Source organism: Paramormyrops kingsleyae, chromosome 15 (assembly GCF_048594095.1).
Source record: "Paramormyrops kingsleyae isolate MSU_618 chromosome 15, PKINGS_0.4, whole genome shotgun sequence".
NCBI lineage: Eukaryota > Metazoa > Chordata > Actinopteri > Osteoglossiformes > Mormyridae > Paramormyrops > Paramormyrops kingsleyae.
The window spans coordinates 19309281-19329884 of NC_132811.1; the positions used below are offsets into that span (position 1 = coordinate 19309281).

At 44.6% G+C, this 20604-nt stretch overlaps 1 protein-coding gene and 1 non-coding gene across 2 annotated transcripts; both read left to right on the plus strand.

Moving 5' to 3' along the window:
• The first annotated feature begins 17797 nt into the window (after positions 1-17797).
• Positions 17798-17883, plus strand: trnay-gua (transfer RNA tyrosine (anticodon GUA)). The gene is given in 2 exon segments: positions 17798-17834; positions 17848-17883. It is a non-coding gene; the product is annotated as a tRNA-Tyr (tRNA).
• Positions 17884-18720: 837 nt separating this feature from the next.
• On the plus strand, positions 18721-20130 carry rrs1 (ribosome biogenesis regulator 1 homolog). The gene has a single exon (XM_023794404.2). The coding sequence runs from the start codon at positions 18783-18785 to the stop codon at positions 19806-19808; it is 1026 nt and encodes a 341-aa protein (XP_023650172.1). The 5' UTR covers positions 18721-18782; the 3' UTR covers positions 19809-20130.
• Positions 20131-20604: the final 474 nt, after the last annotated feature.

Genomic DNA, 20604 nt, shown 5'->3' on the forward strand with positions numbered 1-20604 from the left:
ATCGCCAACTAATATGTTTGGGTTCATATGTCTGTGTAGCTCCCTACAATCCTGCACTGGATGGATGCAAGTCTAAATCCATTTGGGCAAGGACTAATCGGCTGACTGATTAAATCCTGCATCCCCAGGACATTAGACCTGGAATTAGCTGCTCTCACGACTCCTTTTTAAGCATGGTGCCTCTTTTCTTATCTTAATACTACCGCCTGGTGTGTGTTTTCATGCTTTTTCTAAGCTCAGGCTGTTTACGTAAATGTTTTACCCTTGTGACTAAAAGTTCACGTGAAGTAATGAAAAAATAGGTGACGTTACCCTCAGAGGTGGTTGTGACAATGTTTCTCACAACATTTGACTAAAATGCTCTCCTGAGCCAGAATAATAATAATATTATGCGAGCTGTAATTAGTTGCCATGACAACCATTCCGCCCATCTTTATGAGATTTGCTGACATCCTTCATCTAGTCATGCAGGCGGGAACTGGCACTGCCAACATTGTTCTCAAAGATAAAATGCACCAAGAGTAATGAACTGCGTCGCATAGGATGGAGTGAAGTGGCAGTTGATCAGACTCACTCACTTTACCCACTCGAGATGAAAGAGCCAACAAGCTGGCAGCTGACTGCAGGCTATAGATTCAAGAAGAATTAACATGTTAATCAGCAGACAATCCCGACAGAACATTCAGTGCATAAGCATGAGCTTAAGAGACGCGTGGGTGCAGGGATTCCCGGGATTTATCCTTGGATGACAGTCATTGTGGAATTTCATTTACAGAGTCTTAGGCACTAATTGAGGTTATTTTAGCCCCTGTTTGCCTAATAGTTTTAAAACATGGATCAAATTGTGTTTAACTGGCAACAGATTCTATTGTGTGAGGCTCTTTATTGTCCTGCTTTTTTCAAATGAGGGCCTGCGGATGCTTCTGGAACACAGTAACGCTTATTACTGGGAAGGACAGAAGTGATTCTCTCAGCCTTTAATGAAGACCTGGAGATGACCCAAAGTCACCAATTTCGCTAATTAGTTGTCATTGTTTGCAGGGATGTCCCTTCAAGCATTGTCCTGTTTATTCTGGGGACCTGCCAGGATGAGAATGACCTACTGGTGAGATATGGTGAAGTTTCCATGAGTCAGTCCTGACATCAGCACTGGGGAGGAATTCGTAAAAACCAAAGTGGTGGCACAGCCAACAAGGAGCGGAGGGGTCACTTTCACTGGGACAGTCAGGACTGGGCGTCAGACACATGTCCCCAAGAAGCAGGGCCTAAAATCAACACCGCCGAGCTGAGGATACTCTCATAGCTCTTTCCAGGGGGTCACCTGTGGAATTTTCTAGATGGTCACCCATTAACCAGTTTTAAGTGAAGTTTTGCAAACATAACCCATCCATCCTTCCATTTTCTGTAACCACTTGTCCTATTCAGGTTCCGAGGGGGTCTGGAGCCTATCCCAGAGGCTATGGGCACAAGGCAGGGAACAACCCAGGACGGGGCACGACCCATCGCAGGGCGCAAACAGAACCCAAAGCTAGAAATGATATACAGCACAATTCTACAGCATCTGGTCTCCAGGCATGTTTCAGTAAAACCCAGCACCCAAAGGCAAAGCCAACTCCCAAATCCCTGTGGATCAATACTTCACAATCAAGCCGACACTCTTACCCAAAGCGAGGGGCGAACTGGCAACAAAAAGCCGGTCAGGAATTTGCTCTCAAGTGGTCCTAATTAGATTTTTCTGCTGCCGGATGAAAACACGTCTATGTGATTGCTGATTGCAATCATATAGACCATATAATGCCATGAAAGAAAGACTTGCCCTCGCATTCTTGAGCTTCCCAATGGCCAGTCGGCACCTGCCCAAAGCAATGTACATTTTTGGGCAGGCCGATTCAGCCAGTCCCTGAGGTGACTGGGGGTTGAGGCCTTGCTTGCATGTGGGGTTTGAATTGATGACCTTCTAATTACCAGTGGCCACACCCACTGAGCTGGGACAGGACGGGGGAGGAAGCACTGTCCCTCATTCGCTGGCAGCATGGCATTTTTGATGGAAAGGCCCCCAGAGCAGATTTCAGTTTCATACCTTAATTAAAATGGTAACGTCGACCAGGATTCTGCCCTGAGGCTGCCTCCAGGACAATCCTTGGATCTGTGCTCAGCTTGGCCCTCATTTAAACACTATTTTAGGGAACATTAGCTCATAATGACCCCGCTAATGACGATGCAGTCATATCTGACATAAAAACATGAGATAAATTCACATTATCATACCGTTTGATCTCCCTGAAATAGCTGCTCTTAGACAAGCTCCTTCTGCTGCATTACCTGCAAACCTGAAGTTTAATTCAATAGAAAGTGTCTTATTCATGGAATGTAGGGTCAAGCATCCATCAGGCATGTTGACAAAATTAACATACAGACTTAGATGCTACAACAACGTTCCTGTAAAAATGAGCAGCACCTTTCAGCCAATGATACCCCCCCCCCCCCACACACACACACACACACGCACACACAGATCCCGGGAGATGCTACGTTCATTTTATTAAGTGGCCTGCCAAATTTTCACTTGTTGCAAGAAGTTATCAGGGTAAGTGATCACAGATCTTGTTCCAGGCCGGCGACATAAAACGTCAATAGACAATTAGGGGTAAATGTCACCAAAGGTAAAGTCATGCACTGCAGTGAATCTCGGTCCCATGGGCTTCTCCAGGATGAATGAGGGGACCCAGAGTCCCATCACTCTGCAAAGATCAAGGTGTGGCGTCAGCGGAACTGCGTGTGAGCTCAGTTATAAGAGATCACAAGCCTTAAAATCACTGTTAAAAACACAGCCTGGGCTTTAAAGGTCTCTGTGATAGCAGAATGCAAACAGTAAAATCTCCATTATAACAGGATGTGAGCTTTAAATGTCTCCATTATAAATGAGCAGGTGTCCCTAAGTCACCATTATAACAGGATGTGAGCTTTAAGTGTCTGTTATAAATGAGCAGGAGTCTTTAAGTCATCATTATAACAGGGCGTGAGCTTTAAATGTCTCTGATATAACAGAGCAAGAGCCTTTAAGTCATCATTATAACAGGGCGTGAGCTTTAAATGTCTCTGATATAACAGAGCAAGAGCCTTTAAGTCATCATTATAACAGGGCGTGAGCTTTAAATGTCTCTGATATAACAGAGCAAGAGCCTTTAAGTCATCGTTATAACAGGGCGTGAGCTTTAAATGTCTCTGATATAACAGAGCAAGAGCCTTTAAGTCATCGTTATAACAGGGTGTGAGCTTTAAATGTCTCTGATATAACAGAGCAAGAGCCTTTAAGTCATCGTTATAACAGGGTGTGAGCTTTAAATGTCTTGGTTGGAACAAACTGTCCATTCTCACATTTTTAGACAGATCCCACCCTCCACTTTAAAGGGAACAAGCTAACAAGCTGCCCACCTGACTCGACCCCGGCCGCAGCCACATCTGCAATGACTCAGGATCTCCACTATGGGGCATCATATACACTTTGCAGTAATTCTAATCCTGGTGTAACCGAGTAGAAATCCTAGCTCGACATAGATTAAATATGGTTCATGCTTATATTTGTTTAGCACTTGCCTTTGTGATCAGGGGTGGCGTGGAAAGTCAGGACGAATCCTGGGACCCCTGAGTGACTGCGGTCCTAAATATTTTGAAATATAATCCGATTGATCTGGGTTGGGGGACCAATATAATAAGCTTTCATGGGGCCCAAAATCTTTAGTGGCCCCCCTGTTTGTGACAAATAAAGCTTGGGCTCAGATAGCAGTTAGGGTTAAGGGCCTTGCTCACGGGGTTAGTGGTGATATGGGTATTTCACTGGACACATGATTCAAGCCCACAACCTTCTGAATTTGAGCACAAAGCCCAAGCAAACTGATCTATAACACATCAATGAACACTGAAAGTCAATGGGCAATGTTCCCTATTAAATGTCCACTCCTTGGGTTTTTAAGCCATTCTAGAGAACAGCATTCTCATCTGTCTCATCTGTCGGGGTTACATATCTTAATAGTGCCCACAGTTCAGGGCGTGGCGGGGGGGGCAGCAGCCATCTCCAAGGAAACAATCCCACTGGAATCGAGATCTGTAATTTAATGTCCCCCATTTGAAGTTCATACATAAGGTACCATATCTGACTTAGTTGACCCACAACTGTGCTTATGGTATTGCAGCGTTTTACTATAAAATAAGACAAATGTTGTCTTTAAATGCTAGTATAATGACCTTACAAACGGTATGTTGCAAACTCCACCAAGTTTCTATCCTTCCTTGACTGTGTTGTAAACACATACATGTGAAAATCACACTTTAGACTTAATTATTACTGTGTAACTGATGCTTAAAACACACTCATCTCTCCAGTAAATCAATCCTTTTCCGATTATTTAAAATTACTTTTAGTCGACTAATACCCTCATTAACTACCAAAGAAAGGACAATGACACAGCAGCCCAAGGGCTTCCTTAGCGTGTATCAACACCATTAATAATGTCACATTTACCTCCAGTAATGATGTTGACAAAGCCAAGCAAACACAAAAGAACCCAGAATGAGAAACGTTGCCCTTGGTTGAATGTTCTTAAACCACCGTCGCACACATAGACTGCAGGCGATCCTCTCAGCATAGTCTGACAATCCTGCACAGTATCAGAAATGTCTTTCATTCAAAAATATGCTTTCGGTCTGTTACTCCCAGCTTATTCTCGATAACAGAAGTAAGGCCTCCTTTTTGAACAACAGCCATCTTACAGAGTTGTTAATACCATCTGACTTCGAATCCACTCAATAAATATTGACTTGAAAAGCAGCCTGAGTCTCAACAGACTATGTTTCACTTCCAGGCATGTGAACTAGAATGGTAACACTTTATGTATATGTATAATACACCTTCAGCCACTGACCTAGGCATGGCTTCTGGTACAGGTCTATCATCTAACCGTCTGTATGAGACATGAATCATGCTGAGCATAAGGAATGTAGCTCGTGTGAGAAAACAGGGCAGCTTTGCAGAAGCTGTCAGTCACCACAGGCCGCCGTTTCCATCACTGTTGACATGTACACATGTGTGCAGCTATTATTAAGCGGAGAGCCCCTGGTTAACCACACAGCTTATAGCAAATAGCAGAATGAAAACCATAACAGACCAGGGGGCTGCAACACTGATATGAATCATTAACATTACATTTATTTAGCAGATGTATTCTAAGTGACATACAGGGTTAACCAGTTCATGGAGCAACTTGGGGGTTGGGGTCTTACTCAGTCAGTGACCTTCTGATCCTAAGCATAGTGCCCCAAGCCAATGAACCAGATACCACCTCCCCATTAAATATATATATAAATCCAGGGCAAAGTTCACTAATACTGTTAATGTTGCTATGAGCTGGATTCAAACCAGCAACCTAAGGGTCATGACGCAGCCACCACAGTCCGCCACGCTTCCAACTGAGCTACCAGAGGGCACCTCTAGAGCCCACCAAGCTCCAGATGGAAGGGAACCAAGATCAACGACTGCTGTAAGCCAACCTGACATCGGGACGTCTGGCCTGAGGGACAGGAGGTTTCTTACGGGGCTCCGTGACCTCGCTGCCGACCTTCTCCCTGAAGTCCCGTCGTCTTCCATGAAGTCACGCTGTCACCGCTGTTAGACTTAAAACCCTTGGAGGTCCAGCAGTTCAAGCTATCAGCAATGCTGTCAGATATCATTCACAATGCCCACCTTTACGGCACTCTCCCATTTGGGTCAATGCCAGGCCCACTGACAATACTCTCAGGCGCTTGGTCTTGACATTATATTGACTACTCAAAAAATAATGGCAGGGTATTTCTCGACAGTCTTTTTAAAAAGCTACCAATTGAAAGTCCCATCGGAATAAGCATCAGTGTGTCTGACAGCAGCCACAGACGACATGGAATGGCGTCACGACATGGAGGGAAGGAAAAGCCCAACTCCTCCAGGGAAAATCTCACTCTTAACTGCTTCTCCTCACTCTAACAGCATCCGTGTGGGCGTCTCCCACTCTTTAAACAAATTAATTCAGGCCATTTCCATCCTCGCTCTCTGAATTTCGTATTCAAAGTTGGAAGAAAACTTTCTGCCTTCGGATTCCGGAACCATTTTAATGCCTCATGTCGATGCCCCAATAGGCTGATTTGTCATTTGTCTACATCTGGATTCCCTCCCCTGTTAATTTTGTATTTCAGGTGGGGTTATAAATAAAGTGGGGAGCCTCGTGACACCCCGCACTCGCTGCCCCTGCCACATTGCTGTGATGTCACCAGAACCATCAGCTCACGGCTTACGCTCTTACCCTGACGCACAGCGCACTCCGATCTGCTCTCGCATGCCGTTTTTGGTATGTCCTTAGCCAGCTGCCTCTCAGAGTGTGACTCTCAGTAGACTGGTGACAAAGAAGGCTGGCAGGGTCACGGTAAACCTTCACATGGCAGCAGGACCTGCCAGCCTGCCCCTGTCATCATCACCGCTGCTGCCTCGATGGACATTCAGGGGACATTCTTACTTCTTATACAGGAAAGGACCATATTTAAATATCAAGGTAATTTATACCCACATATGCTAGGAGATGTTTAATACATGTTTCCCCAGCCTGGGCATTTTCAGTTATCAGATGCAGCAGGTCATCATGGTGCCATGCAGATGCATAAAGAGATACGCTCAGAACGCATAGGTAACAATGTCGTACCACAGCCGCCGTACACCAGCGATCAGACTCAATCCACAGCACTAAAGAGCCGGACAGGGTAATACATTGCATTTTATTTAGCAGAAACTTTTATCCAAAACCAGATATATTTGAGAAGACAGGGTTTGGCAGTCCCAGGAGCAATTAGGGTTGAGAGCATCGCCCAGTGGTGGAATTACTCTGCCAACCCTGAGATTTAACCTTCCAATAACAGGCAAAGCTTCCTAAATTACTAAGCCACACATCACCGGCATAAACTTTATAAATTCGAGGAGAAAACTGACAAAAGACACATGCTCCCTGAAGCCTAATTCAAACCAGTAACTCAAGGATCACAGTGCAGGCTCTACGGGATGCCACGCTACCGGCTGAGCTACCGGAGGGCGGCAGGGCAATCCAGTCCCCAGGCTCGACCAAGCCGTAATCCCAAAATGCACAGATCAGAGCATATCAATGACAGCATGGTTAGCGTTAGCCGCTAGCCGCCAGTGATGCCAGTCACCAGCTAACAAGCATAATTAGGCATGATTAGAACAGATGCACGCTGCCACCTCCAGGGATCCCCGCAGGGTGACAAGCTTAGATTTTTACCAAACTCTAAGTCACTGCATGTACAGAGGATCATCACTTCCAGTGAATGTAAAAATGATAAGAAAAGAGGCCTTTCCCCAAAACTTAGGAGCCCATTCAACACTGACAATTAATCAATGAAGCAATACAAAATGTATCAAATGCGTGTGAAGCAGGTCCCTAATTTCACAAGGCTGAAACACTGCATAGCTCTTCCTGTCACATTGCTGGTATTTTCATGGGATCGTTACATCAAAGATGAGCTCTTCATTGATTGATTGATTGATTGATTGATTGATGAAACCCTTTATTGCTGTTGCAATACACCTTGTCACTAGTCACAAGTACCAGCGAAATATTGGCCATCAACCCGACCATACATATACAACACACGTAGGGGGTAGACAGGTCAGGAAGACAGGGGACTATAGGAAAACTCAGAGAAACAAGATTACGCGAGGAGAGTGGAGGTGAATAAAAAAAACAGCCCCCAGACTGTACTCCAGTAGGGAGTACAATATAGGAACAGAGAAAAAAAACACCTCAGCAATAAGCACATAGTCACCACAGCTCACAACACCAAAGTCGAGACTTGCAACAGGGGTGGGGAATGGGGAGGTGGAGGTAGTCCAGCATAGACAAACAGCCATCCGTTCCTGCAGCCAGACGGCGCTGTACAAGGACCCGCTCGTTCATGCTGGGGGTATGAAGCGGCGAAGGCGTGGGATGGGGGTAGGGTGTCCTTGTGGTTGGGGGAGAGGAATGCAAGAGAGTCTCGCTGCCTTGTTCTTCAGGGGGGAGTTGTTGAGCTCAGCAGAGGCCTTGGCCAAGGCCCGTGCTGATTAGGGGGGAGCCAAAATAAGATAGAATAGGGTTGTTTGGGTTTTCGTGCGAGAAGCTGCAATTTCGCAGCTCCTCTAATGTCCACGCTGGTCCCCGTCGTCTAAAATCCTGCGCAAAGCCTTGAGCTCCTCCGTGATGTTATCCAGTCTGCGGTCCATAGTCACGGTGATGTAATCAGATCTACGGTCATTAGACACTGTGATGTTATCCAGTTTGCGACCTATAGCCATAGTCTGAGCGCCAACAGCTCTGCCAAGACCGTCAATCAATTTGGCCAGCCTAGAGGGGTTTTGAGCGGCTGTCACCGTTTTCTTCAATTTCCGATAAACCAGGGCGATGCCTAATCCAATCAGCATAAGACCCGTTATCAAGGTTCCGAATAGGTAGATATCTTCGATGTCCTCCACGGAAAGAGCTGCCAGACACACGACCCTCCACTTCTCCCATCTGTCCATCGTGTAGCCAGCTGCGTACGTTCCTGCAGGACAGTCAGGTTCCCCCGAACCTGCGCTCCTCTGCGAGAAGATGGTGTCAATTGCATTGAGAGACATGTTGCACTGCAGGCATTTTCCAATGATCATTACACTGCAGACAAGCTCTTCATGTCGCACTGCAGATATTATCTTGTGTTTGTGTGCTCAAGACAAGCTCTTCATGTAGTCAGATGGTTTCAAATGGATCTTCTGGGACATGCCTTAAGAACATGTAGCTACAGGTTAAATCACCTCAGGGATCCTACAATGGTCATCTGCCTCATGATGGATGAATCATTGACCGGGTTTCCATTTTGGGATACAATTAGAATATTTATTCAGTCCAGTAAACTATATGAAGAACAGGCCTTATTGATATATACTGTAAAATATTTTTGCAATGTAGAATGAAGAATATTTTAGGGTTGGTGGATGTTCATCCTGAATAGACAATTGAGACACTGATCGATCCATTTTCAGCCGATGAGCATCCTGAAATGCTCCTGGTGACCCTGAGGGCAGGGAAAGAGCCGAGCGTAACTTGGATGTGACCGTCATCCATTATCTGACATCCTCCCATCCATACATTAGCGAGAGCATAGATCACCTGACCAGCAGGAATGTGAGAGAAAATCAAATGATCCAGAGAAAACCTCAGAAACACGGCAATGCTGTTAAAGAGCCCAAAGGATCTTGGGATTGGACTCGAACCCTCAAGAAGGGGGCAGAGTGATCAGCTGTACCCTATAGTGTATAATGTTCTCAGCACCGGTAGGCAGCGTATGGTGGATGTATGGGCGATGATCTAACCTCCAGCTTTGAAACAAACCTTATTAACATCAGTGTACGTGCAGTTTATAAAATGCATTAGTGAGGCTGTAAGTTTGTGAACGTGCCAGTAGACTGAAAGGACCTGCCCTTTGAACATTTGGCATAGATTTAACATCTAACAGTCCACACCTGACAGCAAGAAGAGTGGAAGGGGAAGAAAATCCAAGCTCTTTCCAAACAGAACACCTCACTACTCTGGTGTCCATTGCAGCAACCAGGTTTATATTGGAAAATGCTAGCTGTTACCATGGAGACAGCCACGGCACCGTTTTGCATCAAAATACCTGATAAGGTTTATTCACATTACATTCAGAGTGATTTCAGCCAGAGGGGTTAAATTATAACATTGTAAAAGTAAGGAACCCCTATGAAACATAGTCTAGCTGCATTTGTTCAAAGAACTCCCAAAATTTACATAATTTAGTTTACAAACAAATCATGTAGTAACAACATTTTTATTTTACTTTAGCAGTTTGTGTAGCTTAATATTAGCTAGCTAAACTTTATTAGGTAGATAACTTGGCTTCTTTTGGCCCATTTTTGACATGCTGGTAAGGATCAAGCATAAACAGTTAGAATGACAGGCCTTTGCCAGTAGGCCGTACTCCTCTACTATTCTGTATCACTTCACTGCTTTTTCCTATAAAATGTATTTAGTTTACTGATGACCTAAATAAAGAAGCACTAAACTCATTTGAGTTTCTGTGGATGTGGATTACAGCTGTGCATAAAATTACAGCATATCTATAAAATTGTATTTTCAATGTGAATTCATTCAGTCATACACTATATGGACAGAAGTATTGGGACACACCTCTTAATCATTGAACTCAGGGGTTTCATTCAGACCCATTGCCACAGGTGTATAGAATCAAGCACCTGGCCATGCAGTCAGGTTTACACACATTTGTGAAAGAATGGGTCATTATGAAGAGCTCAGGGAATTCAAGCGAGGTACTGTCACAGGATGCCACCTTTGCAATAAGTCAGTTCACAAAATGTATTCCCTGTTAGATATTCCATGGTTAGCTGTAAGTGGTATTATTTCAAGGTTGAAGCGTTTAGGAACAGCAGAAACTCAGCCATGAAGTGACAGAACGGGGTCGCAGAGTGCAGAGGTGCCTAGTGTGTAAAAGCAACTGCAGGGTTCCAAACTTCCTCTGGCATTAACCCCAGTATAAGTACCTGTGCACCAGCAGCTTCATGGAATGGGCTTCCATGGCCGAGGTGCTACATGCAAGCCTCACATCACCAAGCGCAATGCTAGACGTCAGATGGAATGGTGTAAATCACACTGCCACTGGACCCTGGAGCAGGGGAAATGTGTTCTGTGGAGTGTCGAATCACACTTGTCTAGCAGTCTGATGGACGAGTCTGGGTTTGGCAGATGCCAGGAGAACATTACCTGCCTGACTGCATTGTGCCAACTGTAAAGTTTAGTGGAGGAGGGATAATGGTATGGGGGTGTTTTTCAGGGTGATGGCCCCTTAGATCCAGTGAAGGGAAATCTTATTGCTTCAGCATACCAAGACATTTTGGACAATGCTGTGCTTCCAACTTTGTGGGAACAGTTTGGCGGAGGTCCTTTTCTGTTTCAGCATGACTCTGCCCCAGTGCACAAAGTAAGGTCCATAAAGACATGGTTGGGTGAGTTTGGTGTGGAAAAACTTGACTGGCCCCCACAGAGCACTGACCTCAACCCCATCGAATACCTTTTCAGTTATTACTGCTAAATGCAGGCCTGCATTTAGGACTTATTACTGCTAAATGCAGGCCTGCTTTTCCAGGCCACCTGGCTCATCTAGAGGCCACAAAATGGCAGCCACCTGAGAAACATTGGTCAAGAACTGCATTGAGAGTGACATTTACTGCATTTATTCAAAATATGAATTGGGGAATCCTGAACTATATTCATCTACAGCTACAATCTAGTTCCCCTAATCCAGTCCACTATTTACTTGACACAGAAGTGATTGGTCCCCAAGGCCACGCCTACCTCCAGTTATCCCAATATATAATTTACTGAAATCCGTGTATTTAATTAAGCTCAAAATGGGGTCCATGGTGAAAAGAATTGCATGGAAATATGTTTTATTGTGTTTTTCCTGACATTTACGCAGTGACACAAACTAAGAGCTGGGGTTTATGGGGGTTCATTAAAAGCTTTGTGGGTGTGGCTTTCTGTTCTGTTCTATGCAGCGCTGAAAACAGCCATTCATTTTCTTGAATGTGAATTCACGGGCTGCCCCAACATTTTGGAGTCTTCCACTCCTTTACCCTCAGAGACTGCCGGGATAGTGACCCGTGACATGAAAGAATGCTGGCCTATCTGAATTATTCAATAACTACGTGCAGCCGTTACACATTGAGTGACTTATACAAATTAAAAGCACTGAGAATTCACAGTGCGTTCAATCCCCTCTCAGCATGTAGGTCAGCCCATCGTCAGTCTGACCCAGACTCAGCGCCACACAATTGCTGTTTTTCATACTTGCTCCTGAACAAATCACTGTAGTACATAATAACAGCAAATTGAACATGTAAGTGAAATTGAGAAAAAACGCATCCTTTATTGTTTTCTGTGTTACTGCACGTAGATTTTTTTTTATAAAACTCTAAATGAAGAAAAGCGCAGAGAGAGCAGCTGGGAAATGGACTGAAACGTGCAGCTTATCCAGCCTCATCAGGAACTTATGCGCTGGTCAAACAACCACAAGAAGAAAAGAGCTTTAAAGCCTAGTTCATACTTCATTTTTGCGCATGTTCTTTCGGGCTGCAGATGCTCGTCCGCGTTGCAGCTTGTGTTCATGCTATATTTGGCTGCGGATGCGGATGGTTGCAGTCAGTGCATGCATGCAGCAGTGACATTCTCCTGACCAGAAGAGGGCAGATATATTGCAACACATACAAATACAAGCTGTGTAGCGAAACTGGTAAACTTCTATTACACAACACAAGGCTTGGGCGGTATTACAGTAAGAGGCGGTATTCCAGTAATAAGGCATACCAGAGTATTTTGAAATTGTTACCACAAAGTTAGCCAGGACTCCACCGGCTCACCGAATTTTATTGCCAAGGTTTTAAAATGCCGGAATAGTGCAACTTTTTAATATTCAGTATACTTCGGTATAATGTCTGGCCAGTACGAAAAATCAGACATGCGAGTAACTCTGACCCTCCTCATACAGCTGCTCACCATAACTACTACAACAACAAGAACTACTACTCTTCCTCTACTCTTTCGTTGTTGACTGCTGATCGGTGAGCATCCACGCTGCCACCTACTGGAAACACCTAATCAATTATCTTGCACATGCATAGTTGATGCCCACGGATGCGCAAGGATTCCACTAGACGCAAAACTGTGGGCTACATGTGTACTGACCACAGCCAAGCCGATGACGAAATTTACATCACATTCCCTCGTCTGCAACCCAAAACAACCGAAAGTGAAGTATTAACTGGCCTTAAGACACCAACCATGTTCTCCCCTGGCAGATCACGTGGGTGCACAGCACTTTGTTCAGTGTGACGATGCCTCCAGGGATTTCCTCCATTGTTATCTTTTAGCTAGAGGCCTCTCCCTGGGGCAAAATTCAAACCAAACACTAATGTTAGCAAAGGCAAATTGTTTCTCTCTCTCTCTCTCTGTTTTCTTCATCTGAAGCCTTAATGCGGTCTGAATTGCGTCAGGCCCCAGACCGTTCAGAAAGCTTGGAAAATAATTACGCAAAATTAATGCATGCGGCAGCCTCGCCAAAGCCACGATGTGCCCACGTCTGGCATGATGTGCCAGCGCCCATCCCGAGCCCCTTTCCATCCAATTCCCCTTCCTGTAAGAGTACACTTGTGTGATACTTGTATATGTCCTTTAGAGACACTCTGTGTGAAAATACCCTCCATTAAGTCAGGTCATTAATCTTTACTCATGACATGTTTCCTGTTACAGTGTTGCCCAAATGAACAGCTTACCAACTGATTTCAGAATAAACATATGTGCTTATTGAAATGCGAAATAACTAATGTCTGCATCCTGTGTTCAGGTTAAACTAACAGAAGTACCTTTCTCCTCGATCCACATTTCTGGTTAGATCAAATATCCGCATCACACCAACACTCTACATTACAAAATAAAGACACCCCCCCCCCCCACACACACACACACACACACACACACACACATATACACATACACACACACACACACATTCAGGGCTTTAGAAGATATACAGCTGACAGCAATGAGGGAATTACTGTGTAACATTTTGTATTATATGGGGTTTGCATGTTTTCTCTAACACAGGTTTTCTCCCACAATCCAAAGGCATCTCCTTAGGTTAACTGCGGCGTGGGACAAGATTTGATGGGTGGATGCGGGTGCGGGCGGTAAAGTCCTCATGTATGTGCGGGTTGCGGGAGAATAGAATTAATCGCGGGACTCCCGCAAAATGGAATTCTCTTAAAATTAATTTATTAAAAACAAATACTCTATTATTTATCTACTGCACAAAAGCAACAAGAACGACTAAATTAAAAATAACAATTTACAAGCAAATCGTCTACAGAAACTACAATTGCCGCGCTCTGAGTGCCGGGGGACGTAAGCGGACACCCCAAGAAGGAATCAGCCTGGTGCTTGGACGGGATGGCATGTTCTGAAAAGCTCCTCGTTCGTGGCCATATTCATCATTCCATTTAATTAAACTCAAATAAAACGAAACATATTTGTTTATTTTCCGTTTCTTTTTTATATATACTCAAAAGGGAAGCAAGTGAAACAAATAACAGAGTAGCGGGAAGAAGCGGTAAAAATAAAACTACTTATATGTTTACCTGCGGGATTTTGCAGGCGGGAGCGGGACAAAACTTGAATACTGAGGGCGGAAGCGGGAGAAAATAATATATATATTTTTGCGGGAGCGGGACAGAATCTTACGGGAGCGGGCAGAAGCGGGACTGAAAAATCCGTCCCGCGCAGGTCCCTAACTGGTATCTCTCAATTGTCCATAGTATGTGATTGTATGTGTAGGTGTGTGTGACCTGTGATAGACTGGTATCTATAAATTGCTCACTTTGTATCTTTGTCATATGTGCTTTGTGATGGACTGGCATCCTGTCCAAGCAAAAAAATAAATGTCCTCCTCCTCCTATCTATCTATCTATCTATCTATCTATCTATCTATCTATCTATCTATCTATCTATCTATCTATCTATTTGCCCGGTCAAATGACAGGGTGGGAACCGCAGTACGCAGTACAGATAGACAGAGAGAAAGATAGTAAAGTAGATAGATACTGGATTATGCCTGAATCTTGTTCTCTGGGGAGGGCCAGTACGAATCCAAGGGCCCCTAAGTGGCGTGGATCAATGCCATGCAGAGAGACAGAGTGAGCGCGGTGAGCGTCTCTGCATCAGGCGGGTGCTGACCTCATCCAATTCCTCTTCATACAACAAAGAGCAACGAGTAGCCTGGTTAAAATGAAGCAGAGATTGGACCCGTCAGCGACGGCGCCACACAGCTGTGCCTGTATAAATGGGTACAACTGGGGAACTGTGTATCATATAAGCAACAGCCGAGCAACCGAATACGGTAATATTTTACAAGGTAATCCCATATTTTCATTTATTTGCATTTATTTACAGCCCATGGGCCAGAAGGTTGAGCTTAAATAATCACGGTAGACATGTAATACCCGGTATCTGTTAGTCTGATATTTAGGTTGCAGAACTTTTGGTTTTTTCCAAAAGTTTGTCTAAAGGAAGGTCCTTTTTTTTTCTTTTTTTTTTAAGCTAAGTATCGTTCCTTTTATTCATATATATATATATATATAGAATGGTAAAATTTATTCTGACACTGTCACTAGACCAAAAGTATTAACTAAACTGTTTGGTTTTGTAATTTTCCAAATTACTAATCCAGAACAAAGTTTATTGCCTGAAGATCCCGCATAGACTTTCTAACAATAACAATTTTAAGGTCCCCCAAATATACATCTTTGCCAACATCCCTGGTAGTTGGATGTACATACTGTGCGTGGGGTAAATTTGCCATCGTTAGGAGCCCAAACCCAGTTTCCCTCGGAGGCACCACAGCTGCTGATATTCGCTGTCAGCACCTCGGTCATTTCCGTGCTGGATAAAAATACCACTCGGCGGAATAAAGTAGCATCATTTACACGTGTGATGGGCAGTGGCGGGTCTGAAACGGGGGGACAGACGCTAAGGCACAGTGACACGTTCGGATGTTAAATGCCGCTTCCGTAAAGAGCAGCTGGTTTATTTGCTGGCAAACACACCGCGCGTTACTTTACACACCCGTTCCCGGCTTCATTCACTACCACAGTCGAGCCGTTTGACTTGCGAGACTCAATTAAGAGAATCCCGGGAGTTACGAGGCGCTGAAATGTCACAGCTGGAGTTTTACTGCGCGTCCTTTTAATAAAGCGCCGCCATAAAGGCTCGGGCGCGCGCAGCAGATGTGCACCTTATTACGCTGCTATATTAATTGACTGGTTTCAATCAATTGAGTCTGGAGTCAACTCCAGAAATAAACAGGTGACATCTATATTTACCCAGCATCTTGTGTCATGTTTCTTTTCTTTCTTTCAGCTCATTTCTTCACCTTTTTATTTTAAGGATCTTAAGATGTTTAACCTAATGCAAAACGGCTCTTTGGATTGTACAGCAATACGCGACCATTGTCAGACCATCATGTCAACTCAGAGAAGTTATACTCCACCTGAACTTGACCCGCTGAGTGGAGAGCGCCCCCCACCCTGTAAAATCAGAGGGATTACTCTGCCTGAAACTGACCCGCTGGGTGGAGAGCGACCCCCACACTGTCAAATCAGAAAGATTATACCACATGGAAGTGACCTACTGGGTGGAAAGCGCCCCCTGCAGATAAACGGGTGTGAGTGCACAATAAACACTGGCTTAATCACAATAATGAAAAGAAACAGCTCAGATCCCATTAAGAGTAACTGACTATGGCTGCTGTGTGATTACTAACTCCAACCCCCGTGTAAATGGTAACGTGTCCTGCATTAGTCATAAGCAAATTCGCTGCTCATATGCAATAGTTCGGCTGTAATACCTTTCATCTGTAATTTACTTGGACCTGCTGGGTCTGTGTTAGATCTGTAACGCACTAGTTGCAAACTGCCCAGACCACCGCTAAATTAGCATAGCCCACTTACCAAAAAGAGATTTTAAATTTGACAGTTTTCCTGGAAACGTAAGTTGAACCTTTGTTTTTGGGTTATTTATTCAGTTCGTGAACCTTCTCCGTGCCATAACATTAAGTATAGTGTATAAACAGCAGCCCATTGACTGATGATTAATGAACCCGGTAACTGCCCTCTGCTGATTCCTCGAAATCATATAAATGTAGATGTTGAAGGGAGCTATCAAGTATTTTAAATGATAATAATAATAATAATAATAATAATAAGAAGAAGAAGAAGAAGAAGAAGAAGAAGAAGAATTAATAAAACACAAGGAGAAACTGTGTTAAAATTAGATGCGATAATTGCAGTCTATCTGCACCATCTCCTCCGGGACGAATAGGTGTTTCTTATATAAATCACTAATTATAAAATATTAAATTACAAAGAAAACATAAATTGATGGAGATGGCAGTGTTGTGTTTGTTTCCACGCCAGTGAGGACACTGCCTAAAACTGCGAATATGAGTCATATATTTCAATGACGCTCATGATAAAAATTATAACATGTTTTAGGTCTAAGAAAAGATGCTTTGGTATATTAAAGTGACGCCTTATCCTCCGGCACCTCGCGCGGCATTCTGCGTCATCTTGTTGCTTGCTGGTCCCTCACACGCTCTTCCAGTCCCGTAGCGGCTGCAATCACAGGTCAGGTTGCCTGAGATGCCGAAATTACCTGAACGGCTGGACATCAGGAAGCCTAAAAGAGCAACAATGCCAAGAGACTCAGCGATCGGCCGTTTTCCGGGATACCAATAACCTGTGGAGGTCCCCTGTAGTACAAGCTAGGCACTTAAGAGTCATGCTACAGCGTGATTGCTAGTCCGCTTTAGCAGGAGGAAAAGCCAAAAGGATAAAACACCGACCGTTAATCGTGGCGTATTCCGGCTGTCTGGTTTTGTACTAAAATAAATGCTTATTCATGCATGCTTTGCCAAGCATGCGCCGACTGCATAACTTAATGTTTAATCACATTAATTACAAAGCATATCTCAGCTAAGGTTTTGTTCCTTGAGGAATACATACATACATAGCCTACACGCATGCATAGAAAGGCCTACCAACTCGCATACATCTATGCATACATGATGTACATACCTATACGTGCGTAAAACCATATGTTGTTGCCCTTCGATAGCTCAGTTGGTAGAGCGGAGGACTGTAGAAGCTTCACTGTGATCCTTAGGTCGCTGGTTCGAATCCGGCTCGAAGGAGGGTTAACCTTTAACGAATTTCCACTTTGAATTGATAAGGTTTCTCTTATATTAAATCCGTATCTCAGAAACAATAGACTTGTCGGAGGCATTTAATTAGTTCCTTCTCAACAAATGTTAGAGTTAAGTTGGGGTTCTGCTTAGTATACTTGCACCTGCTACTTGTTCCACCACGCCACCTGCTGCCTAGTTCTAGGTCAATAATTGCCAGGTTATGTGGTTCTCATGGTCGCCCAAGCAAATGAGACACTAACCCATTTGAGAAATGGGTTGACTATGTGGTTATTCCAAGGAGTACTAACGTCAGTGCTCTTTGGCCGCGTGATTAAGGTGTTGAGCTATTAATCTATTATGCTCCATGCACGTGGGGTCGAATCCTGTCCTCGTCAGGAAATGTGCATTTGCCTTTCTTATAAATCACTTTGGATAAAGCATCTGCTAAATAATACAAAAACTAATACATTTCCCCACAAAACCAGTAAAGTACATTTATTCTAGTTTTACATTTAAAAAGCGTCCCCACATTGATATACAGTGTATGCGACAAATAAAACTCAAAACTGAGTTCCAGAAATGTGACACCTATATATAGGCCCAACAGTGATATGATTATTTTGAAATTTTCCGTTCAATCAGGGTGGACTGTTTGGCAGCGCAGACTCGCTCGCCTTAGATATGTACAAATTTGCACATCTGAGAGCATTTTTCATCTGTCCCGCTGGGCAGCGTCAATCACAGACCGCTAGTGGCATATCCGCTGTTCCGTAGCGCAATGGCTCCCTCTTGTGGAGGCGGCGCGTTATTTCTATCGCGTCGCTAAAAGACCCGGAAGGAGAATGTAGGACCTTCTACACGCCTCCTGGTAGAACTGAGCGCACACGTGGGAGAAGCTCCGCAAGATGGCAGCCAGCATCGAGGAGGTGCTCGCTAAAGCGGAGAGGGATGAAGCGGAGAAGCTTCAGAGCATTAGAGTTGAGAAGGAGTTAGAGTTGGAGTTTGACGTGGGGAACCTGCTCGCCTTGGATAAGAACGCGCCGGACCTCCGAGACTTCAGAGCCCAAAAGAAGGAGGACTTCCTGCGATCGCTGGCCCGGGACAACGCGCAGCTCCTCATCAACGAAATCTGGAAAGTGCCGACTGACAGGCTTGACGGCGTCGTGGTCGCTAAACTGCCTGATCCTGTCACCCGCCTGCCAAGGGAGAAGCCGGTACCGAAGCCGAAGCCTCCGACTAAATGGGAGGAGTTCGCGAAACTCAAGGGGATCCAGAAGAGAAAGAAAACCAACCTGGTGTGGGACGATGTTCACAAGGAATGGAGGAGGCGCTGGGGCTACAAGCGAGCTAAGGATGATACCAAGGACTGGGTCATAGAGGTGCCAGAGACCTCCGATCCGAACGAGGACCAGTTCGCCAAGCGCATCCAGGCCAAGAAGGAAAGGGTGGCGAAGAACGAGCTGAACCGACTGAGAAACATCGCGAGGGCGCACAAGCTCCAGCTGCCGGGCGCCGGGCTGGCGCCCACCGGCCAGCCGTCCAGGTCCGAGCTGGCCAAGGCCGAGCAGGTGGCCAAGCTGTCCACCGCGTCCGTGGGCAGGTTCCAGGAGCGCCTGCCTAAGGAGAAAGCCCCGAAAAACACCGGCAAGAGGAGAAAGTTTCAGCCCAACATTGGCGACTTCTCCACGGAGAAGCAGAAGCAGCTGGACCTCCTGAAGATCATGGACGGGAAAAAGCCCCGGCTGGATGTCACCAAAGCCGTGAACAAGCAGATGAGGGAGGAGGACATGGAAAACGCCTCCAGACAGAGGAAGGGAGCCGGAAAGAAGGGGCGAAAGGGGCATTTTACAGGGAAGGGGAAGGGGAAAGGAGCCGGGGCAGCTGCCGGGGGCAAGAACCGCAAGCCGCGAAAGGGGCTCGGCAAGAGATGATGATGCTTGGAGACGCGTGTTTGAGGCGTGGGCTGCACTGCATTAAAGCCGCTTGCATCCCCTCTGTATAGATATCCGTTTATGTACATGAATACAGAGATAATTAAGGGGAGTTTGTAAGTACACGCAGGCGGCTGTAATGGATGGATGCCTGTTTTGTGACGACTTTTTCCCAACTGTGTTAAAGTTAAATATGCTTATCGATGATGTATGGATATTCTCAGGGGAAACTGATAATCTCCCCTTTTCATTAAAGTGATGTCTCTTCTAGAGTTTTTTTTTTGAGCAATGTATGTTTTGATAAAATAAATCTTTAAAATGGGCTATTCTTTTCTAGCGCTTGGAGAAATTAAATGCCATTTCAGATTATTTTTCTTGTTTCCTAAAATTAGAAGATGGTAAATTAGTGATTGTCTTTTTTTGCAAGATCACCCCATAGGTACATCCTTGATTTGTCAGGTACTTTGAAAGGTTTTTTTTTTTTTTCCTGTGATTGATGGATGGATGGACGGGTGGATACTTTATTAAATTTTGGGGAAAAAAAATTGTTAATGCACTGCTGAGTGTGGATGAAGGTGCAGACCTAGAAGAGCTAGAGAGATGATTGTCCACACTTAGTGTCTTGTTATAATTTGATATTAATTATGAGATCCATTGGATGAAACTGTGGCTACATTTTCAGATATAGAACAATGTTCTCAGCTTGGAATGGCAGACATTATAAAGATCTGAGCAGATAAATTTAGTACTGTAAAACTTGTAGTATTCGTCTACAGACACACCATGTGCTGATGGT